Below are 25,368 nucleotides of genomic sequence, written 5' to 3'. Positions count from 1 at the left end.
GATCCATTAGGTGCTTCTGAAGTTGGCGTTCTTGTGCCTGCCATGTTTGTCTGAGAAAAGACCAACAGATACTGCACTTAGTGGAGATATATGCTTCTTCAGGCAGTAGAGGCGGTGCTGGTGGTTGTCGCTGATCAAAAAGGAGTGGGGTAAGGAAAGGCAATTCTTAAAGCCTGGGAGCCTCGTTATAATCTAGGTCGGGGTCGGCAACCTTTCAGATGCGGTGTGCCGAGTCTTCATTTATTCACTCTAATTTAAGGTTTTTGCGTGCCAGTAATACATTTAAATGTTTTTAGAAGGTCTCTTTCTATAAGTCTATAATATATAACTAAACTATTGTTGTATGCAACATAAATAAGGTTTTAAAAATGTTTAAGAAGTTTCATTTAAAATTAAATTAAAATGCAGAGCTCCCCCGACCGGTGGCCAGAACCCGGGCAGTGGGAGTGCCACTGAAAATCAGCTCGCGTGCTGCCTTCTACACCCATTTCATAGGTTGCCTACCCCTGATCTAGGTCCTGCACTGACAGAGGATTTCTCAGAATGGAGAGTCTAACTTAAAAATTACTTATCTAATGATAACTAACAACATAAAACTTTTACATATTTACAGAAAAGAATGCCTATGAGGATCAGTTCTGGACACTGGAGGATTCCTACTTAGGCCATGTGGTGGTAAAAAAAGGACCTGGAGAGGCATCAGTCTGCACCACCTCTTATATCTTCGGTATGGACCACGAGGAAAGCAACTGCAGAGGTGTTGACCAATGGATGCTACTTGATAGAAATATCCAATTTCAGGCATATGGAGCACGTGTACCAACAGTGAATACACACAGGGACCAGAATTCAAGGAAGAAATAGGCGGTATTTCAGCAGATCTGGCTGAGCCACCACGCAGTGCTAAAAATGCCAGCTCTAAAAGGAAACTTTGTAAAACATCAAACAAAAAAACCCAACATTGCACACCATGACTGGGAGGCTGGGAAGACCATAAGCACCCATATCTTCCCTCTCAGGAATCTTAGCATTTAAAAACATGAATGAGACCAATCTGGCAGTTGTTCCAGGTTTAATGAATTCCTGTATGACAAAGCACTGCTGAACAGATTTCAATACCCTGGAAAATAGGGCTACAATTAAGAACTGAGAATTATTGGAATGAGAGAAAATGGACATTGGAGAAAGTGGAAATTTTTATAAAGTATGGTCATCAGAAATTCTCAGACTGCAACCCTCAACTGATTCTTTGCAACTAAATTCAGTATCTGGAATGTCCATAAACAGGTTTAGAAAGATTAGATTTTTATTGGTAAATGTTGGTAAATGTTTTTTCACTGCATACACACAAATGAATGAAAATATATTTCCATAGATAAATGAAATTTACAGACAGGCAAAGAAAACTTTGCGCAAGAACTTACTACAGTCAAAATCTGGTGATTTAGATTTTTGAATTAGGCTTCTTACAAATGGACTAAAGAATGAATAGTAAATATAGATATGATCTTTTGATTTAAGGCTATTTACTTTGTCAGCTTCACATTTAAAAATTAGGGCTGTCAAGCGATAAAAAAAATTAATTGTGCAGTTAAACAATAATAGAATACCATTTATATAAATATTTTTGGATATTTTCCACATTTTCAAATATATTGATTTCAATTACAATACAGAATACAAAGTGCACAGTGCTCACTTTATATTTTTTATTATAAATATTTGCACTACAGTACTTGTATTAAGTGAATCGAAAAATATTTTTTATTTTTACAGTGTAATCTCTTTATCATGAAAGTTCAACTTACAAATGTAAAATTATGTAAAAAAAACTGCATTCAAAAATAAAACAATGTAAAACTTTACAACCTACAAGTTCACTCAGTCCTACTTCTTGTTCAGCCAATCGCTCAAACAACAAGTTTGTTTACATTTGTAGGAGATAATGCTGCCCACATTTTGTTTACGATGTCACCTGAAAGTGAGAACAGGCATTCACATGGCACTGTTGTAGCTGGCATTGCAAGATATTTACATGCCAGATGAGCTAAAGATTCATATGTCCCTTCATGCTTCAACTACCATTCCAGAGGACATGAGTCCATGCTGATGATGGGTTCTGCTCAATAACGATCCAAAGCAGTGAAGATCAATGCATGTTCATTTTCATTATCTGAGTCGGATGCCATCAGCAGAAGGTTGATTTTCTTTTTTGGTGGTTCAGGTTTTGTAGTTTCTGCATTGGAGTGTTGCTCTGTTAAGACTTCTGAAATCATGCTCCATACCTCGTCCCTCTCAGATTTTGGAAGGCACTTCAGATTCTTAAATCTTGTGTCAAGTGCTGTAGCTATCTTTAGAAATCTCACATTGGTACCTTCTTTGCGTTTTAACAAATGTGCAGTGAAAGTGTTCTTAAAAGGAACAACATGCTGAGTCATTATCCGAGACTGCTATAACAATTCTCCCCCAAGGAGTTCAGTCACAAATTTAATTAATGCATTATTTCTTTAACAAGCGTCATCAGCATGGAAGCATGTCCTCTGGAATGGTGGTCTAAGCATGAAGGGGCATACGAATGTTTAGTATATCTAGCATGTAAATACCTTACAATGCCAGCTACATAAGTGCCATGCGAAAATCTGTTCTCACTTTCAGATGACATTGTAAATAAGAAGCGGGCAGCATTATCTCCCATAAATGTAAACTAACTTGTTTCTCTTAGTGATTGGCTGAACAAGAAATAAGACTGAATGAACTTGTAGACTCTGAAGTTTTACATTATTTTGTTTTTCAGTGCAGTTATGTAACAAAAAAAAATATCTACATTTGCAAGTTGCGCTTTCACGATAAAGGGATTACACTACGGTACTTGTATGAGGTGAATTGAAAAATATGATTTCTTTTGTTTATGATTCTTCCAGTGAAAATATTTGTTATAAAAATAATATCAAGTGAGTACTGTACACTTTGTATTCTGTGTTGTAATTGAAGTCAATATATTTGAACATGTAGAAAAACATCCAAAATATTTAATAAATTTCAATTGTTTTTCTACATTTTAACAGTGCAATTAAAACTGCAATTAGTTGCGATTTTTTAATTAGTCACATGAGTTAACTGCGATTAATCAACAGCACTAGGAAAAATATAAAATTTGTGTTTTAGTGGTTTATAAAACTTTATCTTTTTGAATCTTAACATCTACTGACATTAAATAATTGTCTGACCCTCATAATTTCCTGCAACTGCGAATATTTAAATTGATAACCAAAAATGCTTTAAACCCATAATTATGCATAATTTTGAAAATTTAAATCGATAAAAATGCTTTACAATAAGAGATTTTATCTGCTTACATTATACAAAAATAAAAATTGAATTATTGGTGGTATGTAGTATGTAATAAATAATCATGAAATTCTGTAAGTAGCACAATCAAAACTATAAACTAGTTATAATGGATACTGGACTGGAATCAGTATGGTGAGGGGCATGGTATGAAACCCTTTGATGCACTAGATCAGGGGTTCTCAAACTTCATTGCACCACAACCCCCTTCTGACAACAAAAATTACTTCACAACCCCAGGACGGGAGACTGAAGCCTGAGCCCGCCAAAGCCCAAGTCCCACCGCTCTGGGCAGGGGGGCCAAAGCTGAAGCTCAAGGGCTTCAGCCCCAGGCTGGGGGCCTGAAACCTGAGTCCTGCTGCCCAGGGCTGAAGCCCTTGGGCTTTGGCCCTCAGTAGTGAGGCTTGGGCTTCAGCCCTGGGCCCCAGCAAGTCTAAGCTAGTCCTGGTGACCCCATTCAAAGGGGGTCATGATTTCCTTTGGGGTACCGACACACAGTTTGAGAACCACTGCACTAGACTATACTAGACAGACACTCTCCAGATCATACTACTAGATTAATGAAAAAGATTTTAACATTGCTAAAAAAGATCAGCTTCATGAGCAGTGTCTCCTCAGCTATCCTCTAGTCAACCAACCTCAGAAGAGACTGTACTGGACATCTATATCCTTGTTTAGTGGGTCAGTACAGCTCAGGCAGTTGATAATGGGATGTGGAAAGAGGAAGTTACTCACCTTGTGCAGTAATGATGATTCTTTGAGATATGTCTCCCTATGGGTGCTTCACTGTATGTGCACTTGTGTCCCTGTGCTGCTGATCAGAGAATGTTGGTAACATGCACTATCCTCGTTGTGCACTGCCACGAGGTTAACCAGAGTGCATGGGTGAAATCCCCTCAGTTCTCTCTCTACTGTGGAGTCCTTGGCAAGAACTCCAAAGTAGAGCGGAGGAGGGTGGGTTGTGAAGCCCCCTTAGGAACACACATCTTGAAGAACCATCGTTACTGCACACGATAACTTCCTCTTCTTCTTCGAGCTATGTCCCCTATAAGTGGTCCCACTGTAAGGGACTCCCAAGCAGTATTCTTACTGGAGGACTGGGGCTTCAGAGTCAAATCAGTTATAGATGACAATACTGTGGAACTGAAGATGGCATCGGAAGCGGAGTCTCTGGTAACTGCATAATGTTTTGTGAAGGTATGAGCAGACACTCAGGTTGCCGCTATACAGATTTCTGACATAGGGACATTCTTGAGGAAGGCGATGGAGGAAGAGACAGACCTCAGGAGTGAGCATGAATACTGGATGGAGGTGTTATGTTGCAAACCTGATAGCACTGTTTAATACAGTTCCATATTCATTTGGAGAGTCTCTGGGCTGAAAGTGCTGAGCCTTTAGATCTCTCTGCAATAGAAAGGAAGAGCATAGATTTCCTAAAAGCCTTTGTCCTATCCAGGTAAAAAGCCAGGGCTCTCCTAATGTCTAGTGTGTGCAGTATAGCCTCCCTGTTATCATGGTGAGGCTTGGGGTAAAAGCTTGGGGAGTGAAGCAGTAGGTTTATGTGGAAGGGGGAAGTCACTTTAGTGATTAATTTCAGGTGCAGTCTGAGAGTGACTTGTCCCGAAACAATATTGCGGGTTGAGGGGGAGGGTGCTATCTGTGCTGCTATTTCCCCTATCCTCCTTGCTGAGGTGATCACCACCAGGAAGGCTGTCTTCATTGACAGGATGTGAGTGACCAAGTAGCCATGCATTCAAAGAGACGTCTAGTCAAGCTTTTCAGTACTAGGTTTAGGTCCTATGCTGGGGTGGGATGTCTGGGTTGGGGGAAAAGTTTTACTATATCCCTGAGGAATCAATTTTGTGGTTGGGTGAGAGAGCACTGAGTATCCCTCTAGTTATCGATGGAAGGCTGCTATAGCTGCAAGGTGAACTTTGAGCAAACTGAGAGATAATCCTAATTTTTTTGAGAGTCAGTACATGGTCTAGAACCACTGGAAAAGTAGCGGATGTCAGGGAATTTGTTGGGAATTACACCAAACCTGAAACCACTCCTGCAGGTAAGTATGACATGTAGTGGATTTTCTACCGTGTAGTAATACTTTCTGTACCTCCTGAGCAGGACCTTTCTATTCACTGGAACCATAAAAGAGGCAAGCCTTGAGGTGGAGTATCTTCAAATTGGGATGTAGCATGCATCCTTTGTTCTGGGTATGGCGTGGATTGGAGAGAAATCGGTGGGCACATCGCCATTTGTGACAGGTAGGGGTATTAAGTCTGTCTCAATTAGGTGGGAGCAGTCAGTATGATGTGCGCTCCTCTTTTTATTTTTAATAGGACTTTTGACAGCAGGGGAAATGAGGGAAAGGCATAGAGAAGGTCCCTGTCACACAGAAGACGGAGTGTGTCGCCCAATAAATTTTGCCCTATCCCTGTGCTGGAGCAGTAGCATGGACATTTCTTGTTCAGGTAAGTAGCAAACAGGTCCATGGACGGTGTCTCCCACTGCCTGAATAGGTCCTGAAGAACTGCTGGATTTATCTCCCACTTGTGATTGTGCTGGAATTTGTGACTTAGACTTTTGTACTCCTGGAAGGTAGGCCACTGATAATGTGATGTTGTGGGAAATGCACCAGTTCCATAACTTTAGTGCTTCTGCACAAAAGGAGGGCAACCTGGCTCCTCCCTGCCAATTTATGTAGTGCATACTGCTATGTTGTCTGTAAGACTCTTGTGTATGTTCCCTTGATCAGTGGGAGAAAATGGGTGCAGGCATTCCTGACCACCCTGAGCTTGAGGAGGCTGATGTGGAGGGACATCTCCATGGATGATCATTTGCCTTGTGTTGTAAGGTCATTTAGATGTGCGCCTCATTCTATGAGGGATGTATCAGTGGTGAGAAGGAGTGATGGTGAAAAGAGGATCCCCTGCAATCATTTGCTTGATTTTTCCACCAACCCAGGGAGTTTTTGACCTTGGTGAATAGTGACAGAGGTTTGTCTAATTTGTCTCTCTTCGATCTGTAGACCAAGATGAACCATATCGGGAGGCACAACATGTGAAGTCTAGCATGACCCATCACTGCTGGGCCATATTCCCCAAGAATTGGAGGCAGTGTCTGGCTGATATCTGAGGGCTGTTTTGTACTGTCTCTATGAGCGTGGCCAAGGTGTGGAACCTGTGCTGTGCTAGGAGTGCTTTGGCCTGTAGCAAGTCAAGGTCAACTCCTATGAAATCTAGGGGGTGTACAAGGATGAAGATTGATTTTTGAACATTGATCTGTAGTCCCAGTTCCATGAACAAGTCTACTGAGGTTTTGGTAACCTGGTGGACCTTGTTGAAGGAGCAGGCTCTGAGGAGACAATTATCCAGGTAGTGGTAGATCATGATCCCCTGGGAGTGTAGGTGACCCACCAATATGGAGAGGACCTTGGAGAATACTCTTGGTGCTGAGGAGAGGCCAAAGGGAAGTACTGGTCCTTGCCCAGGGTAAATCTGAGAAATCATCTCAAACCTTTGGCTCGCAGATGTTGAGGTACTGGTTTTATGGCTCCAAACCAGAGGAGATCTGTTTTTTGTCTGAGTAAACTCTTGTGAAAAGGGTGTCTGAAGTGGGACGAGGAAGGATCTTGGAAAAACTGGATTTCTTTCTGAGACTCAGAAACGCTGGGTTTGGAATTGTGAAGTGTGGGATTTATGTTGAGGTTGTGGACTAAACCTTCTCTTGTTCAGGTGCATAGATCACTAATGAGCAAAGAATGGCCCTGGAATTTTTAAGGATATGGAAGGACACATCCGTCTTTTCACCGAACGATGTGGTGCTTTCAAAGGAAAGGTCTTCTACGGTCATCCGCACTTCCTTAGGGAAGCCAGATAGGTATAACCAAGATGCTTGCCACATAACCACCACAATGGAGATGGACAGTTGTGTCAGCTGCATTGAGGCTGACTGGAGCACTGTTTTGGCCACTAGTTGTCCCTCCTGGATAATAGCTCGAACTGGTCACAGTGTGACTCTGGGAGCTGATCAATAAAAGTGTTGAGCTTTATATAATTGACATTGTCATATTTAGCTTTTAAAACTCGATAATCTGCTATTCTAAATTGCAATTTGGCAGAGGAGTAGGCCTTTCTTCTGAAGAGGTCTAGGCATTTCCAATCCTTGTCATGAGGAGTGCATCTCATTTGGTGCTGGCGGGCCCAAGATTTTACCACATTGATGACAATGGAATTAGGGGGAGCGTGAGAAAAAAGGAATTTTGTTTCCCAAGTCAGGATGTAATTTTTTTTATCAACCTGTTTACAAGTAGGCATCACCGATGATGGGATTTGCTAGATAGTCTTGGTCGGGTCCAGAAGAGTCTCCTCTAGAGAATGAGGAAAGTGTAAAATGTCAAGGAACTTGTGATGGGTATTTCTTACTTCCTCCAGGGGCATCTGCAGCATGTCTGCTACCCTTTTAGCTAAATCCTGGGAAAACCAGAAATTGTCGGTGGGCATCACTGCCTCATCTGGAGAGGAGAAGGAGATGTTGGTTCTTGATGTAACTTCCTCCTCAAATATGCCCTCCTCTTCCTTCATGATCTCCTTTGGAGGCTCAGAGGTTCTGGATGCTGTGGCCGAGGGAGAATGTCTCAGAGGCTCACAGTAAGTCAAGCTGGAAGTCTAAAAGGTATGAGGTCTATATGCCACCCAGAGATACCAGTAAGGCCACTGGGGTGGTAGGACAGAGCCCAATGGCAGTGCCCATGGCTGGCCGTACCATGGTGGTGGTGGAGTAGGTTTAGGGTACGACTGAGGAGCCCCTTATAACGGACACTATATGGAGCATAAGAGGAGTGGTGAGACATGACCTCCTCTGGCTCACTGTCTGAGTCACCGCTAGGAAGTGGAGGTGCATGGCATGGTGCCAAAGATTCCAGTATCTGGAGGAGACTCGGTACTGGAGCCCCAGTGCCGAGAAGGGGAAATTCTTGTATATCAGATACCCTGAGTTCTCTTGAATGCTGGAACTCTTGCGGTCCTGACCGACCTGGTGCTGATAAGGAGGGAGTTGGGGATCTTGCCTGTACTAAGTGTTCTGGTGCTGGGTGGCTCACAGTTGACAGTGCCAAAGGTACCGCTTATACCAGAATTATCATCTTAACGGTGTGCACCCTGTTCCTCTCCTCATCCATTGGTGTGCATCAGTGGTACCTGCCGTTCCAGATCCTTGTGAGCTATGGGTACTGTGCTCAGATGGTCTTGGTACCAACAATTCCGAGTGTGCCGGTGATACTTTTCGGCTAGCTAAAGGCTCACATATCTCTTTTTAGATACCTTTCATGAGGGATCTGCGGCTGATTTCTTCGACCCATAGTCCCCGGACATCGAGGGTTGTGGGGAAAATTCAAACCTTCTAGGTGATTCCTAGTGCAGGTCAAGAGAAGGCTGACGGGCTGCCGCCATCAGGATGATTTTTTGTCTCAGTTCCATGTCCTTATGAGACCTTGGTTGAAATTGTTGACAGAGACCACACTAATCCCTAGAAGTAGATTCTTCAGATCAGGATTGAGGAAAATTGGCAAGGCCACACAGGGAAGTTTGCACTGCAACTATCCATGCAGTACCTGCTCAGTCTCCAAGGCTGTCAAACCTGATCCCTTTCATCACTAAATTCACGCAAAAAACATAAAAGGTAAAAAATAAAACAAAAAGTAAATTAAATAAAACCAAGAACCATCAGAAGAGAGGAGAATTTTTCTATCTGCATTTTGAGGAAGACTATCAGCATAAACAGACTGCTCAAAATATTCAAACTTGGGTATCTAAAGCCAGACACCTAAATCCATATTTAGACACAAATAAAAATGGCTTGACTTTCAGAGATACTGACCATCCCAGGCTCGGACAGAAATCAATAGGAATTGTGGGTATTAAAAACTTCTGAAAAATTGGCATTTATTTAGATGTCTAACTTCAGGCAACCAAGTTAGAACATTTTGGCCACTGGAAATACAGTGCTAATTCTGCTTGTTTCCCCTTTTCAGTACTGCATTGGGCAGTGATTTCTTAGATAAGACTAAAAGGCATTTCTTGAGTTCAAGTTATTAAGAAATTCTCACACAATACTCCAAGAATGTACGAAGTAGTTTTAGGCAGTTGTGGTTGATATTTAAAACTTCATGAAAAGGCACAAAAGCTCTGATAAGTGCTCAGGTTTGTTTTTTCAAATTGTATCACTTTCATAATACTCCATAACAGTGGCTCTCAACCTTTCCACACTAATGTACCCCTTTCCAAAGCCTGATTTGTCTTGCATACCCCCAAGTTTCACCTCACTTAAAAACTACTTGCTTACAAAAATCAGACATAAAAATACAGACAAGTCAAAGCACACACTTACTGAAAAATTGCTTACTTTCTTATTTTTACCAAATAATTATAAAATAAATCAACTAATATAAATATTGTACTTACATTTCAGTGTATAATATATAGAGTAGTATAAAAATACTTCACTAAAATAAGACAGGAGATCTACATTACTCACTTCACCTCTCTACAAAGGAAAAAGGACTGTAAGCTGTCTAAACTCCTACCTGCCACATGGGGCCACAACCGTGGTACCCCTAACCCACCCAGCAATATCGTCAATCTATCCAACCACACACTCAGCCCAGAAGAACAGTCTGTCCTATCTCGGGGACTCCCCTTCTGCCCTGCCACCCCCACCAACATGATACAGTTCTGCGGCGATCTGGAAGCCTACTTTCGCCGTCTCCGACTCAAAGAATACTTTCAGGACAACACTGAACAGCGCACTGATACACAGTTACCCTCCCACCAACAGCACAAGAAGAAGAACTCCACATGGACTCCTCCTGAGGGTCGAAATGACAGTCTGGACCTATACATTGATTGCTTCCGCCGACGTGCACAGGCAGAAATTGTGGAAAAACAACATCGCTTGCCTCACAACCTAAGTCGTGCAGAACGCAATGCCATCCACAGCCTCAGAAACCATCCTGACATTATAATCAAAGAGGCTGATAAAGGAGGTGCTGTTGTCATCATGAACAGGTCTGACTACCAAAAGGAGGCCGCCAGACAACTCTCCAATACCAAATTTTACAGGCTACTTCCCTCAGATCCCACTGAGGAATACACTAAGAAACTGCACCATCTACTCAGGACACTCCTACACTAACACCAGAACAAATCAACATACCCTTAGAGCCCTGACCAGGGTTATTCTATCTACTACCCAAGATCCACAAACCCGGAAATCCTGGACGCCCCATCATCTCGGGCATTGGAACTCTCACTGAAGGACTGTCTGGATATGTGGACTCTCTGCTCAGACCCTACGCTACCAGCACTCCCAGCTATCTCCGTGACACTACTGATTTCCTGAGGAAACTACAATGCATTGGTGACCTTCCAGAAAACACCATCCTAACCACCATGGATGTAGAGGCTCTCTACACAAACATCCCACACACTGATGGAATAATAGCTGTCAGGAACAGTATCCCTGATGATGCCACAGCACAACTGGTTGCTGAGCTCTGTGCCTTTATCCTCACACACAACTATTTCAAATTTGATGACAATATATATCTCCAGATCAGTGGCACTGCTATGGGCACCCGCATGGCCCCACAATATGCCAATATTTTTATGGCCGACCTGGAACAACGCTTCCTCAGCTCCCGTCCACTCACACCCCTTCTCTACCTACGCTACATTGATGACATCTTCATCATCTGGACCCATGGGAAGGAGACTCTGGAAAAATTCCACCACGATTTCAACAGCTTCCACCCCTCCATCAGCCTCAGCCTGGACCAATCTACACGGGAGGTCCACTTCCTAGACACCACGGTGCTAATAAGTGATGGTCACATTAACACCACCCTATACCAAAAACCTACCGACCGCTATGCCTACCTTCATGCCTCCAGCTTCCATCCCGGACACACCACAAGATCCATTGTCTACAGCCAAGCACTGAGGTACAACCGTATCTGCTCTAACCCCGCAGACAGAGACCAACACCTAGAAAATCTCCACCAAGCATTCTCAAAACTACAGTACCCGCACGAGGAAATAAGGAAACAGATCAACAGAGCCAGACGTGTACCCAGAAGCCTCCTACTGCAAGACAAACCCAAGAAAGAAACCAACAGGACTCCACTGGCCATCACATACAGTCCCCAGCTAAAGCCCCTCCAACGCATCATCAGGGATCTACAACCCATCCTGGACAATGATCCCACACTTTCACAGGCCTTGGGTGGCAGGCCAGTCCTCGCCCACAGACAACCTGCCAACCTGAAGCATATTCTCACCAGTAACTGCACACCGCACCATAGTAACTCTAGCTCAGGAACCAATCCATGCAACAAACCTCGATGCCAACTCTGCCCACATATCTACACCAGCAACACCATCACAGGACCTAACCAGATCAGCCACACCATCACTGGTTCATTCACCTGCACATCCACCAATGTAATATATGCCATCATATGCCAGCAATGCCCTTCTGCTATGTACATCGGCCAAACTGGAAAAGGATAAATGGACACAAATCAGATATTAGGAATGGCAATATACAAAAACCTGTAGGAGAACACTTCAACCTCCCTGGCCACACAATAGCAGATCTTAAGGTGGCCATCCTCCAGCAAAAAAACTTTAGGACCAGACTTCTAAGAGAAACTGCTGAGCTTCAGTTCATTTGCAAATTTGACACCATCAGTTTAGGACTAAACAAAGACTGTGAATGGCTTGCCAACTACAGAACCAGTTTCTCCTCCCTTGGTTTTCACACCTCAACTGCTAGAACAGGGCCTCATCCTCCCTGATTGATCTAACCTCGTTATCTCTAGCTTGCTTCTTGCTTTCTTACATTTACCTGCCCCTAGAAATTTCCACTATTTGCATCCGAAGAAGTGGGCATTCACCCACGAAAGCTCATGCTGTAAAACGTCTGTTAGTCTATAAGGTGCCACAGGATTCTTTGCTGCTAGTATAAAAAAGTTATTGTCTGCATGAAAATTTAGTTTGTACTGACTTTGCTAGTGCTTTTTATGTAGCCTGTTATAAAACTAGGCAAATGTCTAGAGGAGCTGATGTGCTGATACTACCTGCTTTGATTACTTTTTAAGTGCTGTACACTGAGTTGCAGCTACTACAATCTAATAGCAAAATGCCTTATTGGGGGCACTGAATCTTGACAGAAAAACAATTCATGATGACTTTGAAAAAGAAAACTGTGGCAGATAGTTCCATATGACAATAGGAGGAGTGATGTACTAACCTTACAAGAGCAACTGTATAAATTCTATGTGTTTTCTACATCCATGGACTGTTGCCTATTGAGGAAGGAGGAGAAAACCATATTTTCTGTTTACCCAGCATCTGAGTAAGAAGGAGGATGTCCTGAAACTGAGTAACAGATGCTCTGTTGTGAGAAATTACCATTAGGTCTCAAAGACTCAGATTTAAAAGCCAGAAGGGACCATTGTGATCAGGCAAACTCTGGCTCAGGAGCCGCATCCAGCCCTCCAGACATTTTAATTTGGTCCTTGAGCTCCTGCCAGGGAGTGGGGTCCAGGGCTTGCCCTCCTCTGCGCGGATCCTGGAAAGAGTGGCATGTCCCCTCTCCAGCTCCTACACGTAAGGGCATCCAGGGGGCTCCGCACGTTGCCCCCGCCCCAAGCACTGCCCCCGTAGCTCCCATTGGCTTGGAACCATAGCCAATGGGAGCTGCAGGGGCGGTGCCTGCGCACAGGGCAGCATGCAGAGCCCCCTGGCCTCACCTCCGCATAAGAGCCGGAGGGGAGACATGCTGCTGCTTCTGGGAGCTGCTTGAGGTAAGTGCAGCCTGGAGCCTGTACCCCTGACTCTCTCCTGTGCCCCAACCCCCTGCCCAAGCCCTGATCCCCCTCCCGCCCTCCGAACCCCTCTGTTCCAGCCCTGAGCAATCTTCTGCACCCTTATCCCCAGCCCCACCCCAGAGACCACACCCCCATCTGGAGCCCGCCCTCCTTCCCCCCACCCCCTGCCCCACCCCAGAGCCCACACCCCCTCCAGCACACCAACCCCCAATTTTGTGAGCATTCATGGCCCGCCACAGAATGTCCATACCTAGATGAGGCCCTCGGACCAAAACGTTTGCCCACCCCTGATCTAGCCTGCACTCCTGGCCTTCGCAGGACAAAGAACCTCACCCACCCACTCCTGTAATAACTTCTGACTGAGTTACTGAAGTCATCAAATCATGATTTAAAGGATTTCAAGTTATAGAGAATCCAATATTTGCTCTAGTTTAAATCAGAAAGTGACCGTGCTCCATGCTGCAGAGATAGCCAAAAAAACCCAGGGTCTCTGCCAATCTGACTTGGGGGGAAATTCCTTCCCGACCTCAAATATGGCAATCAGCTGGACCCTGAGCATGTGGGAAAGACCTACCAGGCCCTCCCCATCTAGTGCCCCATCTCTGGCCATTGGGGATATTTTGCTACTAGCTGTCACAGATGGCCCACATCCCATTGTAGGCAATCTCATCATACCATTCCCTCCATAAACTGATCAAGCTCAGTCTTAAAACAAGTTAGGTTGTTTTGCTCTCATTGCTCCCCTGGAAAGACTGTTCCAGAACTTCTCTCCTCTGATGGTTACAAATCTTCATCTAATTTCAAGCCTAAATTTGTTGGTGGTCAGTTTATATCTATATGTTGTTGTGTTAGCAATGGTGCTTAACTTAAATAACTCGACTCCCTCTCTGGTTTGTATCCCTCTGAGGTATTTGTAGAGAGCAATCATATCTCCCCTCAGCCTTTGTTTGGTTACGCTAAACAAGAAAAGCTGCTTCAGTTTCCTCTCATAACGTAGCTTTTCCACTCCTCTGATCATCCTAGAAACTCTAATTTGCACCTGTTCCACTTTGAAATCATCCTTCTTAAACATGGGAGACTAAAACCGCATGCAATATTCCAGATGAGGTCTCACCCGGTCATTAACTTATGTTAAAAATAGACCTTAAGGGGAATAATAAAGGCCTTCAGGAGGAATATGCAAGACTGGAAAAGGCAATCGAACAGGAGGGAGCTTATTCCTCATACCTGAGAAGGCAAGGAAAGCTGGTTCAGTCTTGGTTTATGCAAATCTTAATTTGAAATTGATGGCTAACAAATGGTAGTTTCCACACACACACACACACACACACACACACACACACACACACACACACACACACACACACACACACACACACACTCTCTCTCTCTCTCTCTCACCCTGTACTAAACGGGAGAAAAGCCTTTGAGCTAGGAAGAAAAGAAAAGGCTTTACAGCTATGCTGAAGGTGATATTGCAGACTCTGAGGAGATGCAAGGCTTTTGCCCACCTGGTGATACGTCTAGGAGTACCAGTCAGAGATGTCTTATTTTATGATTGCCTCGGGACAAACACCATTAGATACCATAGAAAGAACTCAGGTCTCAGGCAGAGTGGGATCAGACATAATAGCTTGCAAACTAAATTAAAAGCAAAAAAAACTAAGATCCTCCCAAACTGGTGCTCTAAGGAAGGTGGTAGAAGTCACTGTGGCCTCAAGGATAGCTATATCAACTTTTATGGTGCTAGGTGTGGTTACACTAGCAAAGTCTGTTCTAATGCTGAGAACTTACCCTGCTTGCTTCAACATGATGTAACCTGTAGGACTCCCCAGTACTCTCGTTAACTAAATCAAACTGATGCCGATATGCTACACAGATCATATTGTCATTGTCTCCAGTAGGTCCATCCACCAGAGTCATGATCACTGGAGGGTCAGAGAGACAAATCTCCTGTAATGTAAATGACATTACATTAAGATGGAAATTAAAGGAATTATTCTACTTTTCATATTCTCACTGGAAATAGTTTGTACTACAGGTGGTGCCCAGTGAGCTGTGCTAGAGGGCAGACAGGCTGTACACAGATATGTTTCATTGATGAACAAGAATCCAGTTAAAAAAAGTGGAGGATTTTTGTTTAAGTATCTGTAATGGGATTTCCCATCACCATTGTTGGGACTCTCATTTGAACCAATCCTGGGGTTTAGAAAGGCAAGATGTGTGCCCCTCCTGAACCACGTGTCAGCCCTACCAAGTGTGAGAGAAGGTGTTTTTAGTGATTTGTCTCAAGCATACCCTGATGTACTGGAATTCCTCCACTGGTGATTCAGACAGTGGTGACATCAAACAGACACTGGTTAAATCGTTGCCTTGATTGTATTTCTTTGTGATGAGAAGCAGTTTGTTCCTAATAGCCACAACAATCCTCAGTTCACTGCTGTGGTGAGTATTAATGGCATACAAATGGCAGCCTAAGGAGATAATGCACGTATTAACATTCCCTTCAAGGAACACACCCATGAACTCCACATAGTTCCTTGTGAAGTGAAACCTAATTATTTTTTCACCCTCTAAAATTTGCAAATGAATAATTTCTTATGGAAGTGAATGACTAAATGCATAGGCTTGTGCCAGGGGTAGTATGCATCTCAATTCTATCCCATAAAATTCTGTTGCTCCCCATCTAGAAATGCTTTCAGCTTTTCCAATACAACTCAACAATAAGGTGCAACTCCCCTGCTTTTCCATGTACTAGGAACTCATACAATTCCACCAATGCACCAAGTCTGACCTGCAGCACTGCCCTATTTTTCCAGTCGTGGGCCTCCATACATAGTTCTGCCAGAGTTCTTCAATATATCTGCTTGTAATATATCTATTCTGCTTCAGAACTTCTCCCTGGTAAAAACTACCAAGTCATGTGGTATTTTTGTGAAGTGCACAAATGGTAATTGGGATTAGTCCAAATTTATTTTCACATACAATCGAACACAGGATTACTCTTCCAGAGGAGAATAACTAATGGTCAGTTGCTGCAACATCTACAGGGGAGCCAATAGGACCTTTGGCAGCTTCTGGTCCAATGCCTTAATTAGGTCTTTTGATAAATGAGAGTCAAATCACCTTTTGTTTTCTCAAGTTTATTTTCTCTGCAGTCATATTTGCTCTTTGCCATCTGCTTTGCTTCTATACCATTTTGTACAGCGCTCATCCTGAAGACAAGGAGACGAGAGTCCTTCCCTATCAGGTCGGGGGGAGAGCCAGGGAAATAGCAAGTTAAAATAAAGAACAGAACTAACATTCCCAAAAAGAATAAATGTCAAATCTGCACATACAGAAGAGGCAACTCTCTCCAGTCTAGTTTGGAGATGAGTGGAAGTATGCTAGGAAGGAAAAAATGCCTATGAATTCTGCGTAGGTTATGCAATTCTGCTACCAGATTGAGAGCTCCTGAGCCGATGAGCAGAACTAGCATCATCTGTCATGGTATGAACTTAAATCTGGAACACAGCAGCCGATTTGAAGGAATCCTTTGATTTCTTGAATTAATAGCACAGGTTCCCCTGCATCTGGTTCTATACTAGAAAACAAGGTAAGAACTTGGTGCTGTAATTGAAAACAAGGTGAGAAAATGAGACCAGGATTATTACAACACAATGAACTAATGCAAATTAGCACACAAGATTGAAGCATTAGCTCTCTGGGTGGGAATAATCCAACTGAATCTAAATTTACTAAACTGAGTATAAATTTACTAGATCTATGACAGAATGAAAAGCTCCCTGGGACAGACTGAGTTTGTTCCTAACAAGACTTAAAACTTGTGATAATTTAAACAAACTTATGCCAAAGGATTCATATCCCCGCTGCAGAAATGAAAACAACATTCACTGCCAGTGCTAAAATCTTCAGTATCCAACACTTGTAGGTAAGCTGTTTGAAGATCATGTATATAAAGGGAAAAGTTTTAGATCATTAAAAAGAAATGGCCCATTGCACTTTGCAATGGGACAGGAGCAAATGACAAGAATGGTTACTTACCCTATGGTATGTATATGCATCCTGTGCCTCTTTGTGCACCCATGCAAGCGCATAAAGGGCAGAATTTTTCCCTCCGTTCCCTGGGAATTTGAAAGTACTCCTTTGGAAATTCTGTACCACTGCACATGCAGAATTTGTGCAGAAATTAATGTTGTGCGTGCAGAATTTCCTCCCCTCTACCCGCAAAATGGACGGCACAGCTGACGGCTGCCACTAGGGGGCGCTGGACCAGGCAGAGCCCAGCTCACCAATAGAAAACAGTGCCGAGGGAGGGGGAGTGAGCTGGAGGGTTCCCAGCAGCTGCACCCCTGAAAGAAGGATGCGATCTGCAAGCAACTCTGTACAAGCCCGCAACCCAGCATCAGGCTATTTCTCCCTCTGGATCCCTGGGCTCTAGAGAAGTTGAGGGTGATAGTGTCTGGGCTGGGGGCACCCCACAGCTGGGCTCTGGGGGAGAGGGGTGCAGGTGTCTGGGTTGGGAGGGCCCCGCAGCTGGGCTCTAGGGTGAGAGAGGATGCAGGTGTCTGGCCTGGGGGAGGGGAGGAGCCCTGTAGCTAGGCAATGTGGGGGAGGAGGCAGAGAAACAGGAACTATGTTGTCGGAGGGGTTTCTTTAACTCTCTAATTACAAGAAGTGGAAATTTGGACAGATGACTAGGGAGGAGTATAAAATATTGCTAGAGCATGCAGAAGTGTAATCAGGAAGGCCAAGGCACAATTGGAGTTGCAGTTAGCAGGGGATGTGAAGGGTAACAAGAAGGGTTTCTATAGGTATGTTAGCAACAAGAAGGTGGTCAGGGAAAGTGTGGGACCCTTACTGAAGGGGGGATGCAACAGTGACAGATGATGTGGAAAAACCTGAAATTCTCAATGCTTTTTTTGCCGGTCTTCACAGACAAGGTCAGCTCCCAGACTGCTGCACTGGGCAACACAGTATGGGGAGGAGGTGAGCAGCTGCAGTGGTGAAAGATCAGATTAAGGACTATTTAGAAAAGCTGGACATGCACAAGTCCATGGGAACATATCTAATGCATCCAAGGGTACTGAGAGAGTTGGCTGATGTGATTGCAGAGCCATTGGCCATTATCTTTGAAAATTTGTGGCGACCGGGGGAGGTCCCGGATAATTGAAAAAAGGCAAATATAATGACCCAGGGAACTACAGACTGGTCAGCCTCACTTCAGTCCCTGGCAAAATCATTGAGCAGGTTCTCAAGGAATCCATTTTGAAGTACCTGGAAAAGAGGAGGGTGATCAGGAACAGTCAACATGGATTCACCAAGGGCAAGCCATGCCTGACCAACTTGATTGCCTTCTATGATAAGATAACTGGCTCTGTGAATATGGGCAAAGCGGTGGATGTGATATATCTTGACTTTAGCAAACCTTTTGATATGCTCTCCCACAGTATTCTTGCTGGCAAGATAAAAAAGTATGGGCTAGATGAATGGACTATAAGGTGGATAGAAAGCTAGCTAGATTGTCAGGCTCAACGGGTAGTGATCAACAGTTCGATGTCTAGTTGGCAGTTGGTATCTAGTTGGTATCAAGCGGAGTATCCCAAGGGTCGGTCCTGGGGCCGGTTTTGTTCAACATCTTTATTAATGATCTGGATGATGGGATGAATTGCACCCTCAGTAAATTCACAGATGACACTAAGCTGGGGGGGAGGTAGATATGCTGGAGGGTAGGGATGGTGTCCAGAATGACCTAGACAAATTGGAGGACTGGGCCAAAAGAAATCTGATAAGGTTCAACAAGGACAAGTGCAGAGTCCTACATGTAGGAAGGAAGAATCCCATGCACCGCTACAGGCTGGGGACTGACTGGCTAAGCAGCAGTTCTGCAGAAAAGGACCTGGGGATTACAGAGGACGAGAAGCTGGAGTTGAGTCAGCAATGTGCCCTTGTTGCCAAGAAGGCCAACGGCATATTGAGCTGTATTAGTAGGAGTATTGCCAGCAGATCGAGGGAAGATCTATTCGGCACTGGTGAGGCCACACCTGGAGTACTGCGTCCAGTTTTGGTCCCCCCACTACAGAAAGGATGTGAACAAATTGGAGAGAGTCCAGCGGAGGGCAACGAAAATTATTAGGGGGCTTGGGAACATGACTTATGAGGAAAGGCTGAGGGAACTGGGGTTATTTAGTCTGCAGAAGAAAAGAGTGAGGGGAGATTTGATAGCAGCCTTCAACTACTTGAAGGGGGGTTCCAAAGAGGATGGAGCTAGGCTGTTCTCAGTGGTGGCTGAGAACCCCATTTTGACTCTAGCGGCTTAAAATACTCAGAGATCCAGGGACCCAGAGACCTGGCATCCCCTCACAGCAACATGATGGGCAGCTCCAATGTTGATGTTCCAGGCAGAAGCAGGTTCCCTGGCTGGTGGTTAATATAATAAACCCTTTGGGAAGTTCAATACCGTCATGTGAGTGCACAACCGGACAGACAGATGGCAAGCTGAGATTGGTGAAAAGTGGACCTCAATAGAGCTGTATGAAATGTTGGAGTGCTTTAAATGTACCAAGTAGAAAAGGACGTTCAATATCATAGTCTCCATAGGGTCCAGGCAATGTTGGGCTGCTCACATAGAACCTCTTCCTTTTTTGGCAAGTAAGTCCTTCTGATGGATGTTTTCCTTTTCTGTATCAGGATGTCTGGTTAAATGAGGAAGGCCCTGTGCATGATACTTAAGCAACCAACGTCCAGGCTGTTAGATGCAGGGACTTTGTGTCTGGGTGGTGTATCTGATCATGAAGTATCTGGCCTGTGAAATCAGGTCTAGGCAGTTGAATGGACATATGCAGCAAGTCTACCAGCCAAAACTGTCTTGAACAGTAGAAACTCATAAGAATGTTCGCAGCTTGCCCTCATTTCACTTTGGATATCTCTCTGGGGATCTGGAGAATTGATAGAAAGCATATGGCAGGCCTTGATTCCACTGCAGAATGAAAGCAGCTGGTAACAATACTGTACTCACTCCGTATCTGTAGTACTGACCTGTAACTGGAGGTTCTTTGAGATGGGTAGTCCCTATCTCTACTCCATGGTGGGTTACGCATGCACACCATGCACCAGGAGCTGAAGAATTTGAAAGTTATGTCTATTGGTCTGCACATGCACCCTGGTTCACCTCATGCCTCTCTCAAAGGAGATAGAGGGTGGGGTGGACTGATCGCCTCTCCAGTTCCTTCTCTGCCATGAATCAGATAAGATCCAAAACAGAAGAAAAGGAGAGCAGGCAGTGGAATACAGATAGGGACCATGAATCTCAAAGATCCTTCAGTTACAGGTCAGTAACCTCCCTTTCTTCTTCAAGTAATGATCCTATTATATTCCACTGTGGGTGACCGACAAACAGTATCTAAGTTGGAGGAAGATGCAAGGATGTAGATAGCAGAGTTGAGTGAAGGACCGCCATTCCAGAGGAGGCAGAGGAGTCCTGTACCAAGGCATGTCATCTTGCAAACGTGTGACTGCTTTATAGATATGAAGGGGTACCTCCAGAAGTGATACTACAGTTGTTGCTTCTGCTCTGGTGGAATGCACTCCTATCTCAGTGGGGTTTGGGGAAGGTTCAATAGCTAATAGCAGAGTAGAACGCAGCCAGAGATCCATTTGGAGATTCTCTGGGTGGAGATAGCATGCCCCCTGATTCTTTCTGATATAGTGACGAATAGTCTCAGGGATTTCCTGATGGGTTTTGTTTTTTGCAGGTAAAAGGCCAAGGTCTGCTGAACATTGAGGGAGTGGAGTCTTCGTTCTTCTGCAGAAATATGCAGTTTTGGGAAGAACACAGGCAAGTGAATTGATTGGTTAAAGTGAAATTCTGAAACTACTTCGGGAGTGAAATTGGGGTATAGATGAAAAGAAACCTTATCATTATGGAATACAGTGTAAGAAGGCTCTGCCATCATTGCTCCAAGCCTGCCAACTCTTCTAGCTGAGGTAACAGCTACAAGGAAAGCAATCTTCATGGAAAAGATGGTGAATGAGGCCATATGACACAGGAAAGAGAAAGACATATTGCTGAGCGGTACTCAAGGGAAAGAAATCGAGGCAGTTGACAAATATATTTACCTGGGTCAGCAACTGAGCAGAGACAACTCATTTGAAGGGGAATGCAGGAGGAGAAAGGCAGGGTGGGCAAGTTTCAACAAAATAAAGACGTCTAAAACAGATGATGAACTGCCCATGAAGAAAAGAAAAGAACTGTTTAACTCCACTGTTCTGCCAGCAATGATATATGGAGCAGAAAGCTGGTCAACAATGAAAGCTGAGGAAGAAAAATTCGCTGTCACCCAGCAAGCAGTGGAAAGGCAAATGTGTAAGATATCACTCCGTGATCATATACCGAATGAGGAGATCAGAAGGCATACAGAGGTGACTGATGTAGTGCAGGTGATGTATGATGCAAAGTGAAGATGGGCAGGTCATGTAGTCCGCAGGCAAGACAATAGGTGGACAACCTGTATCAATGACCGGATCCCCAGAGACCACAAGTGACCACTGGGCAGACTGAAAACGCACTGGACCAATCCAATGACAAAACTCTTTGGCCAGAAATGGAAAGATTGTGCTCGCAACAAAATAGAATGGTGTGGCGTCGACTTGGATTCATGGAAGGATGGATGAGGACAAGCTGGACAAAGGCGACAAAGATGATTCAAGGATTTGTTTGTGATCCAAACTGGAGGTATTGGTCATGGTCTGGAACCTGTTTTTGGCCCGGTATGCTCTTGCTGTGATAAGAATTCAAGGTGGAGCCACTGAAGTCCAGAGATTGTGTGGAGCTGAGAACAGATTTTTCAGCATTTATGCTGACTTCCAGTGAGGACAAGAGGTGTAATATCATAGAAGTTGATGCATAGGCTTCCTGCTGGGACTTGGTAACAAACAGCCAGTCGTCAAGGTAGGGAAAGACAACGAGACCACGAGCTGCTACTACCAAGAATATCTTGGTAAAGGCTCTGGGTCCAGTTGCTATTCCAAAAGGAAACACCCTATACTGAAAATGGTCAGACCCCACCATGACTCTGAGGAAGTGTCTAGGAGCGGGATGAATGTCGACATGAAAGTAGGCATCATTCATGTTGAAAGCTGTAAACCACACACCCTTTTCTCATGATGGGATTATAGACCATCTGACCATGTGAAATCTGAGTTTACAAATGAAGTGGTTGAGTTGGCGGAGGTTGAGGATTTGTCTCCAACCGCCCTTTTTTTGGATACAAGGAAGTAAGTTGAAAAAAACCCTGTCCCTTGGTATTGAAGAGGGACATGTTCTATCACTCCTCACTTCAATAAAGAGTTCACCTCTTGTTTGAGAATATTCTTGTGAGAGCAGCCCCGAAGCAGGGAGAGGGATTTTGGAGAAGGTAGGGATGTAAACTCTATCATAATGCCAGAGTGGATGACATTCAGCATCCACTTGTCCATGGTTATTGCACTCCAGGTATTGGAAAAGAGTGTTAGATGATCCCCAAGTGGTGGTGGTGGGAGTCAGGAGGTGCTGGCTGTGGTCAAAAGAGTATATAAACAGGGCATTCTCAAGCACAGGGGCGGCTCTAGGACTTACGCCGCCCCAAGCAGGGCGGCACGCTGCGGGGGGCGCTCTGGCAGTTGCCGGTCCCGCGGCTCCGGTGGACCTCCCGCAGCCGTGCCTGCGGGAGGTCCACCGGAGCCGCGGGACCAGCAGACCTCCGCAGGCATGCCTGCAGGAGGTCCACCGGAGCCGCCTGCCACCCCCCTGCGGCACGCCGCCCCAAGCGCGCGCTTGGCGCACTGGGGTCTGGAGCCGGCCCTGCTCAAGGAGGAGTAAAAAGGTTATTTTACCTCTATATTTTGCATTGGTGCAACCACTGCTGGAATACTTTGTCCAGTTCTGGTGTCCAAAATTCAAAAAGGGTGATAAATTAGAGATGATTCAGATAAGAACTATGAAAATTATTTAAACAATTAGAAACCCTGCCTTATAGTGAAAGACTCAAGGAGTTCAATTTATTTAGTTAACAAAGAGAAAGTTAAGGGATAATTTGATCACAGTCTATAAACACCTACATGGGGAACAAATATTTAATAATGGGCTTTTCAGTCTAGCAGAGAAACATATTACATGATTCAATGGCTGTAAATTGAAACTAGACAGACCGTAAATGACGTGCTTTTTTTTTTTTTTTTTGTAATAAACAGCAAGGGTAATTAATCAATGGAAACATTTACCAACGGTTGTGCTGGATTCTCCATCACTGGCAATTTTCAGTCAAGACTGGGGGAAAAGTTTTAAACTACAGTGATGATCTGGGGAATCTGTCTCTATAACTTACGAATTCTGGCTGACCTTGTGAAATTGTGCTTAAGAAAACTGTTCTATCAACTAATTCCACATTTATGTGTCTCCACCAATGCTGACAAAGTTTTAAACACATCTCTTCCAGACCAGGGACAATGGAGACACATTAACCTTAACAACTGTACTTTGACTAGTCTATAAGTATGCTAAGGAGGCTATTGTAGCTGGGAGAGGCTACTTCCTCCTACTTGTCTGCAGTGGGCTGTTTGGAGAGTGGACAATTCCCAAACAAGACAAAAGAGATAGAGGTGACAAAGGAGGGGTTAAAAAAATCCAAAAAAATTGGGGAAAGACTCATAAGGCCACTGGATGTTTTGGGCAGTAGAAGGAAGAGGGGTGGACAGGCCAAGGTCAGAGAAGACGAGCTAGGGAAAGAAGGCTCTGTGTTTCAGAAGACAAGCCAGGCTTTGCAGCATAACGATCTTGGAACTAGGCAAATAAAAAGCTTGACTGTTTACCAGAAACATGTTGCTGGGGGCAATGCCTGCCCAGTGACACTGTTAAATGGTCGCGGTATTCTAACCGAGCAAATGTAGCTGTGGTGGGGCGGCTGCCCCATCCCAGTCAAGAGGGGTTAAAAGCAGCCTCAGAGAGGGCTTCAACTGGGAAAGCTGGGCTGATTAAGGAAGCAGCCGCAGCTGTGGCCAGCTCAATCAGCCCCCAGCTGGCCAGGAGCTAAAAGACACTCTCTCTAGCTTTTGAGAGAGAAGGACCTGGTTGCCTGGGAAGCTGAGAAGGGTATCTAGGGTGGAGCAGTACTGAGGAAGGAAAGAGGGAGCTGGGGAGCTCCGGCCTAGCAAAGCCCCAGGCTGCAGGCCTAGTTAAGGGCCCACAAAGCGGTACTGGGGCTGCAGAGAGGCAGCCCAGAGACAAGCAGAAGCAGCTGGTCCAAAACCCCCTTGCCGAGGATGACTGGTTTACAGACTGCAGTCTGCCCCAGGGAGCGCGGACTAGATGAGGACTGGCAGTAGCCACTGAGGCAAGCTCTAGATGAGGACTGGCAGTAGCCACAGAGGCAAGGTGGGGATAGGAGGTTGGGGTTTCCCCTGGGTGGGGAGACCCAGAGTGTGGGTTACTGCAGAAGGCAGAACTCCGAGAAAAGGGGCACCAGGGTCTGGGACGGACACGGTGGCCAGCGGCAGGCAAAACACCAGCCTACAGAGGCGCCGTGCCAGTGAGTCATCGCACCTTCCCCCCAGCCCCGCTACAGTAGCATAATCACTTGTCTTTTAAATAAAAATTAGAATGAATGGCCAAACGAGGTTCTACCTGTCTCTTACAAATAATCAGTTAAATTAATCTCATGGAAAAGCGAGAACAATATAAGACCCTGTGGAACTTCAAATACAGATCAACTATTACTAACACCTCTTCTCCTGACTTCTATCCAATTGTATTTGATCCCTATTTTTGGTTGGGCGACCTCAGAGTAAAACAAAACCTCCAAAAAAAGAACATATTTCTATACCTAGACCTTCAACTCAAAGTGCCTATGGCAAAATGATCCAATATATTTGATCATCGAACCAAGCTACCCCAAGGATAACAGCGCAATCCCCTCCTAGAGCCCCAATAGAAGATGGAGTTTATGACCTCACTGTTGGATCAGGACATCCTGATGGTGCAGCTGCTATCAAGGGGTTTGTTTGTTCAACGATTAACAGTCCTATGTGATCTGAGTTCAGACCGGCGTAATCCTGGTCAGTTTCTATCTATAACTGAGCCTTTTCTAGTACAAAAGGAC

At 44.6% G+C, this 25,368-nt stretch overlaps 1 protein-coding gene across 8 annotated transcripts in view; it reads right to left on the bottom strand.

Annotated features, from left to right (window-relative positions):
* Positions 1 to 25,368, bottom strand: part of GARNL3 (GTPase activating Rap/RanGAP domain like 3) — a 153,868-nt gene that overhangs the window by 30,150 nt on the left and 98,350 nt on the right. For all 8 annotated transcript variants that reach the window (XM_039506413.1, XM_039506411.1, XM_039506412.1 and 5 more), the window contains 3 exons: positions 16,361 to 16,477; positions 15,533 to 15,708; positions 15,029 to 15,187 (listed from right to left, as the gene is read on the bottom strand). In XM_039506413.1, the coding sequence (XP_039362347.1) occupies positions 15,029 to 15,187; positions 15,533 to 15,708; positions 16,361 to 16,477 (452 nt within the window). The remainder of the gene's footprint in view (positions 1 to 15,028; positions 15,188 to 15,532; positions 15,709 to 16,360; positions 16,478 to 25,368) is intronic.

This window comes from Mauremys reevesii, linkage group 19, assembly GCF_016161935.1.
Source record: "Mauremys reevesii isolate NIE-2019 linkage group 19, ASM1616193v1, whole genome shotgun sequence".
Classification (NCBI taxonomy): domain Eukaryota; kingdom Metazoa; phylum Chordata; order Testudines; family Geoemydidae; genus Mauremys; species Mauremys reevesii.
Note: the sequence above shows the minus strand (reverse complement) of the source record. Positions and strands in the feature narration are given on the sequence as shown.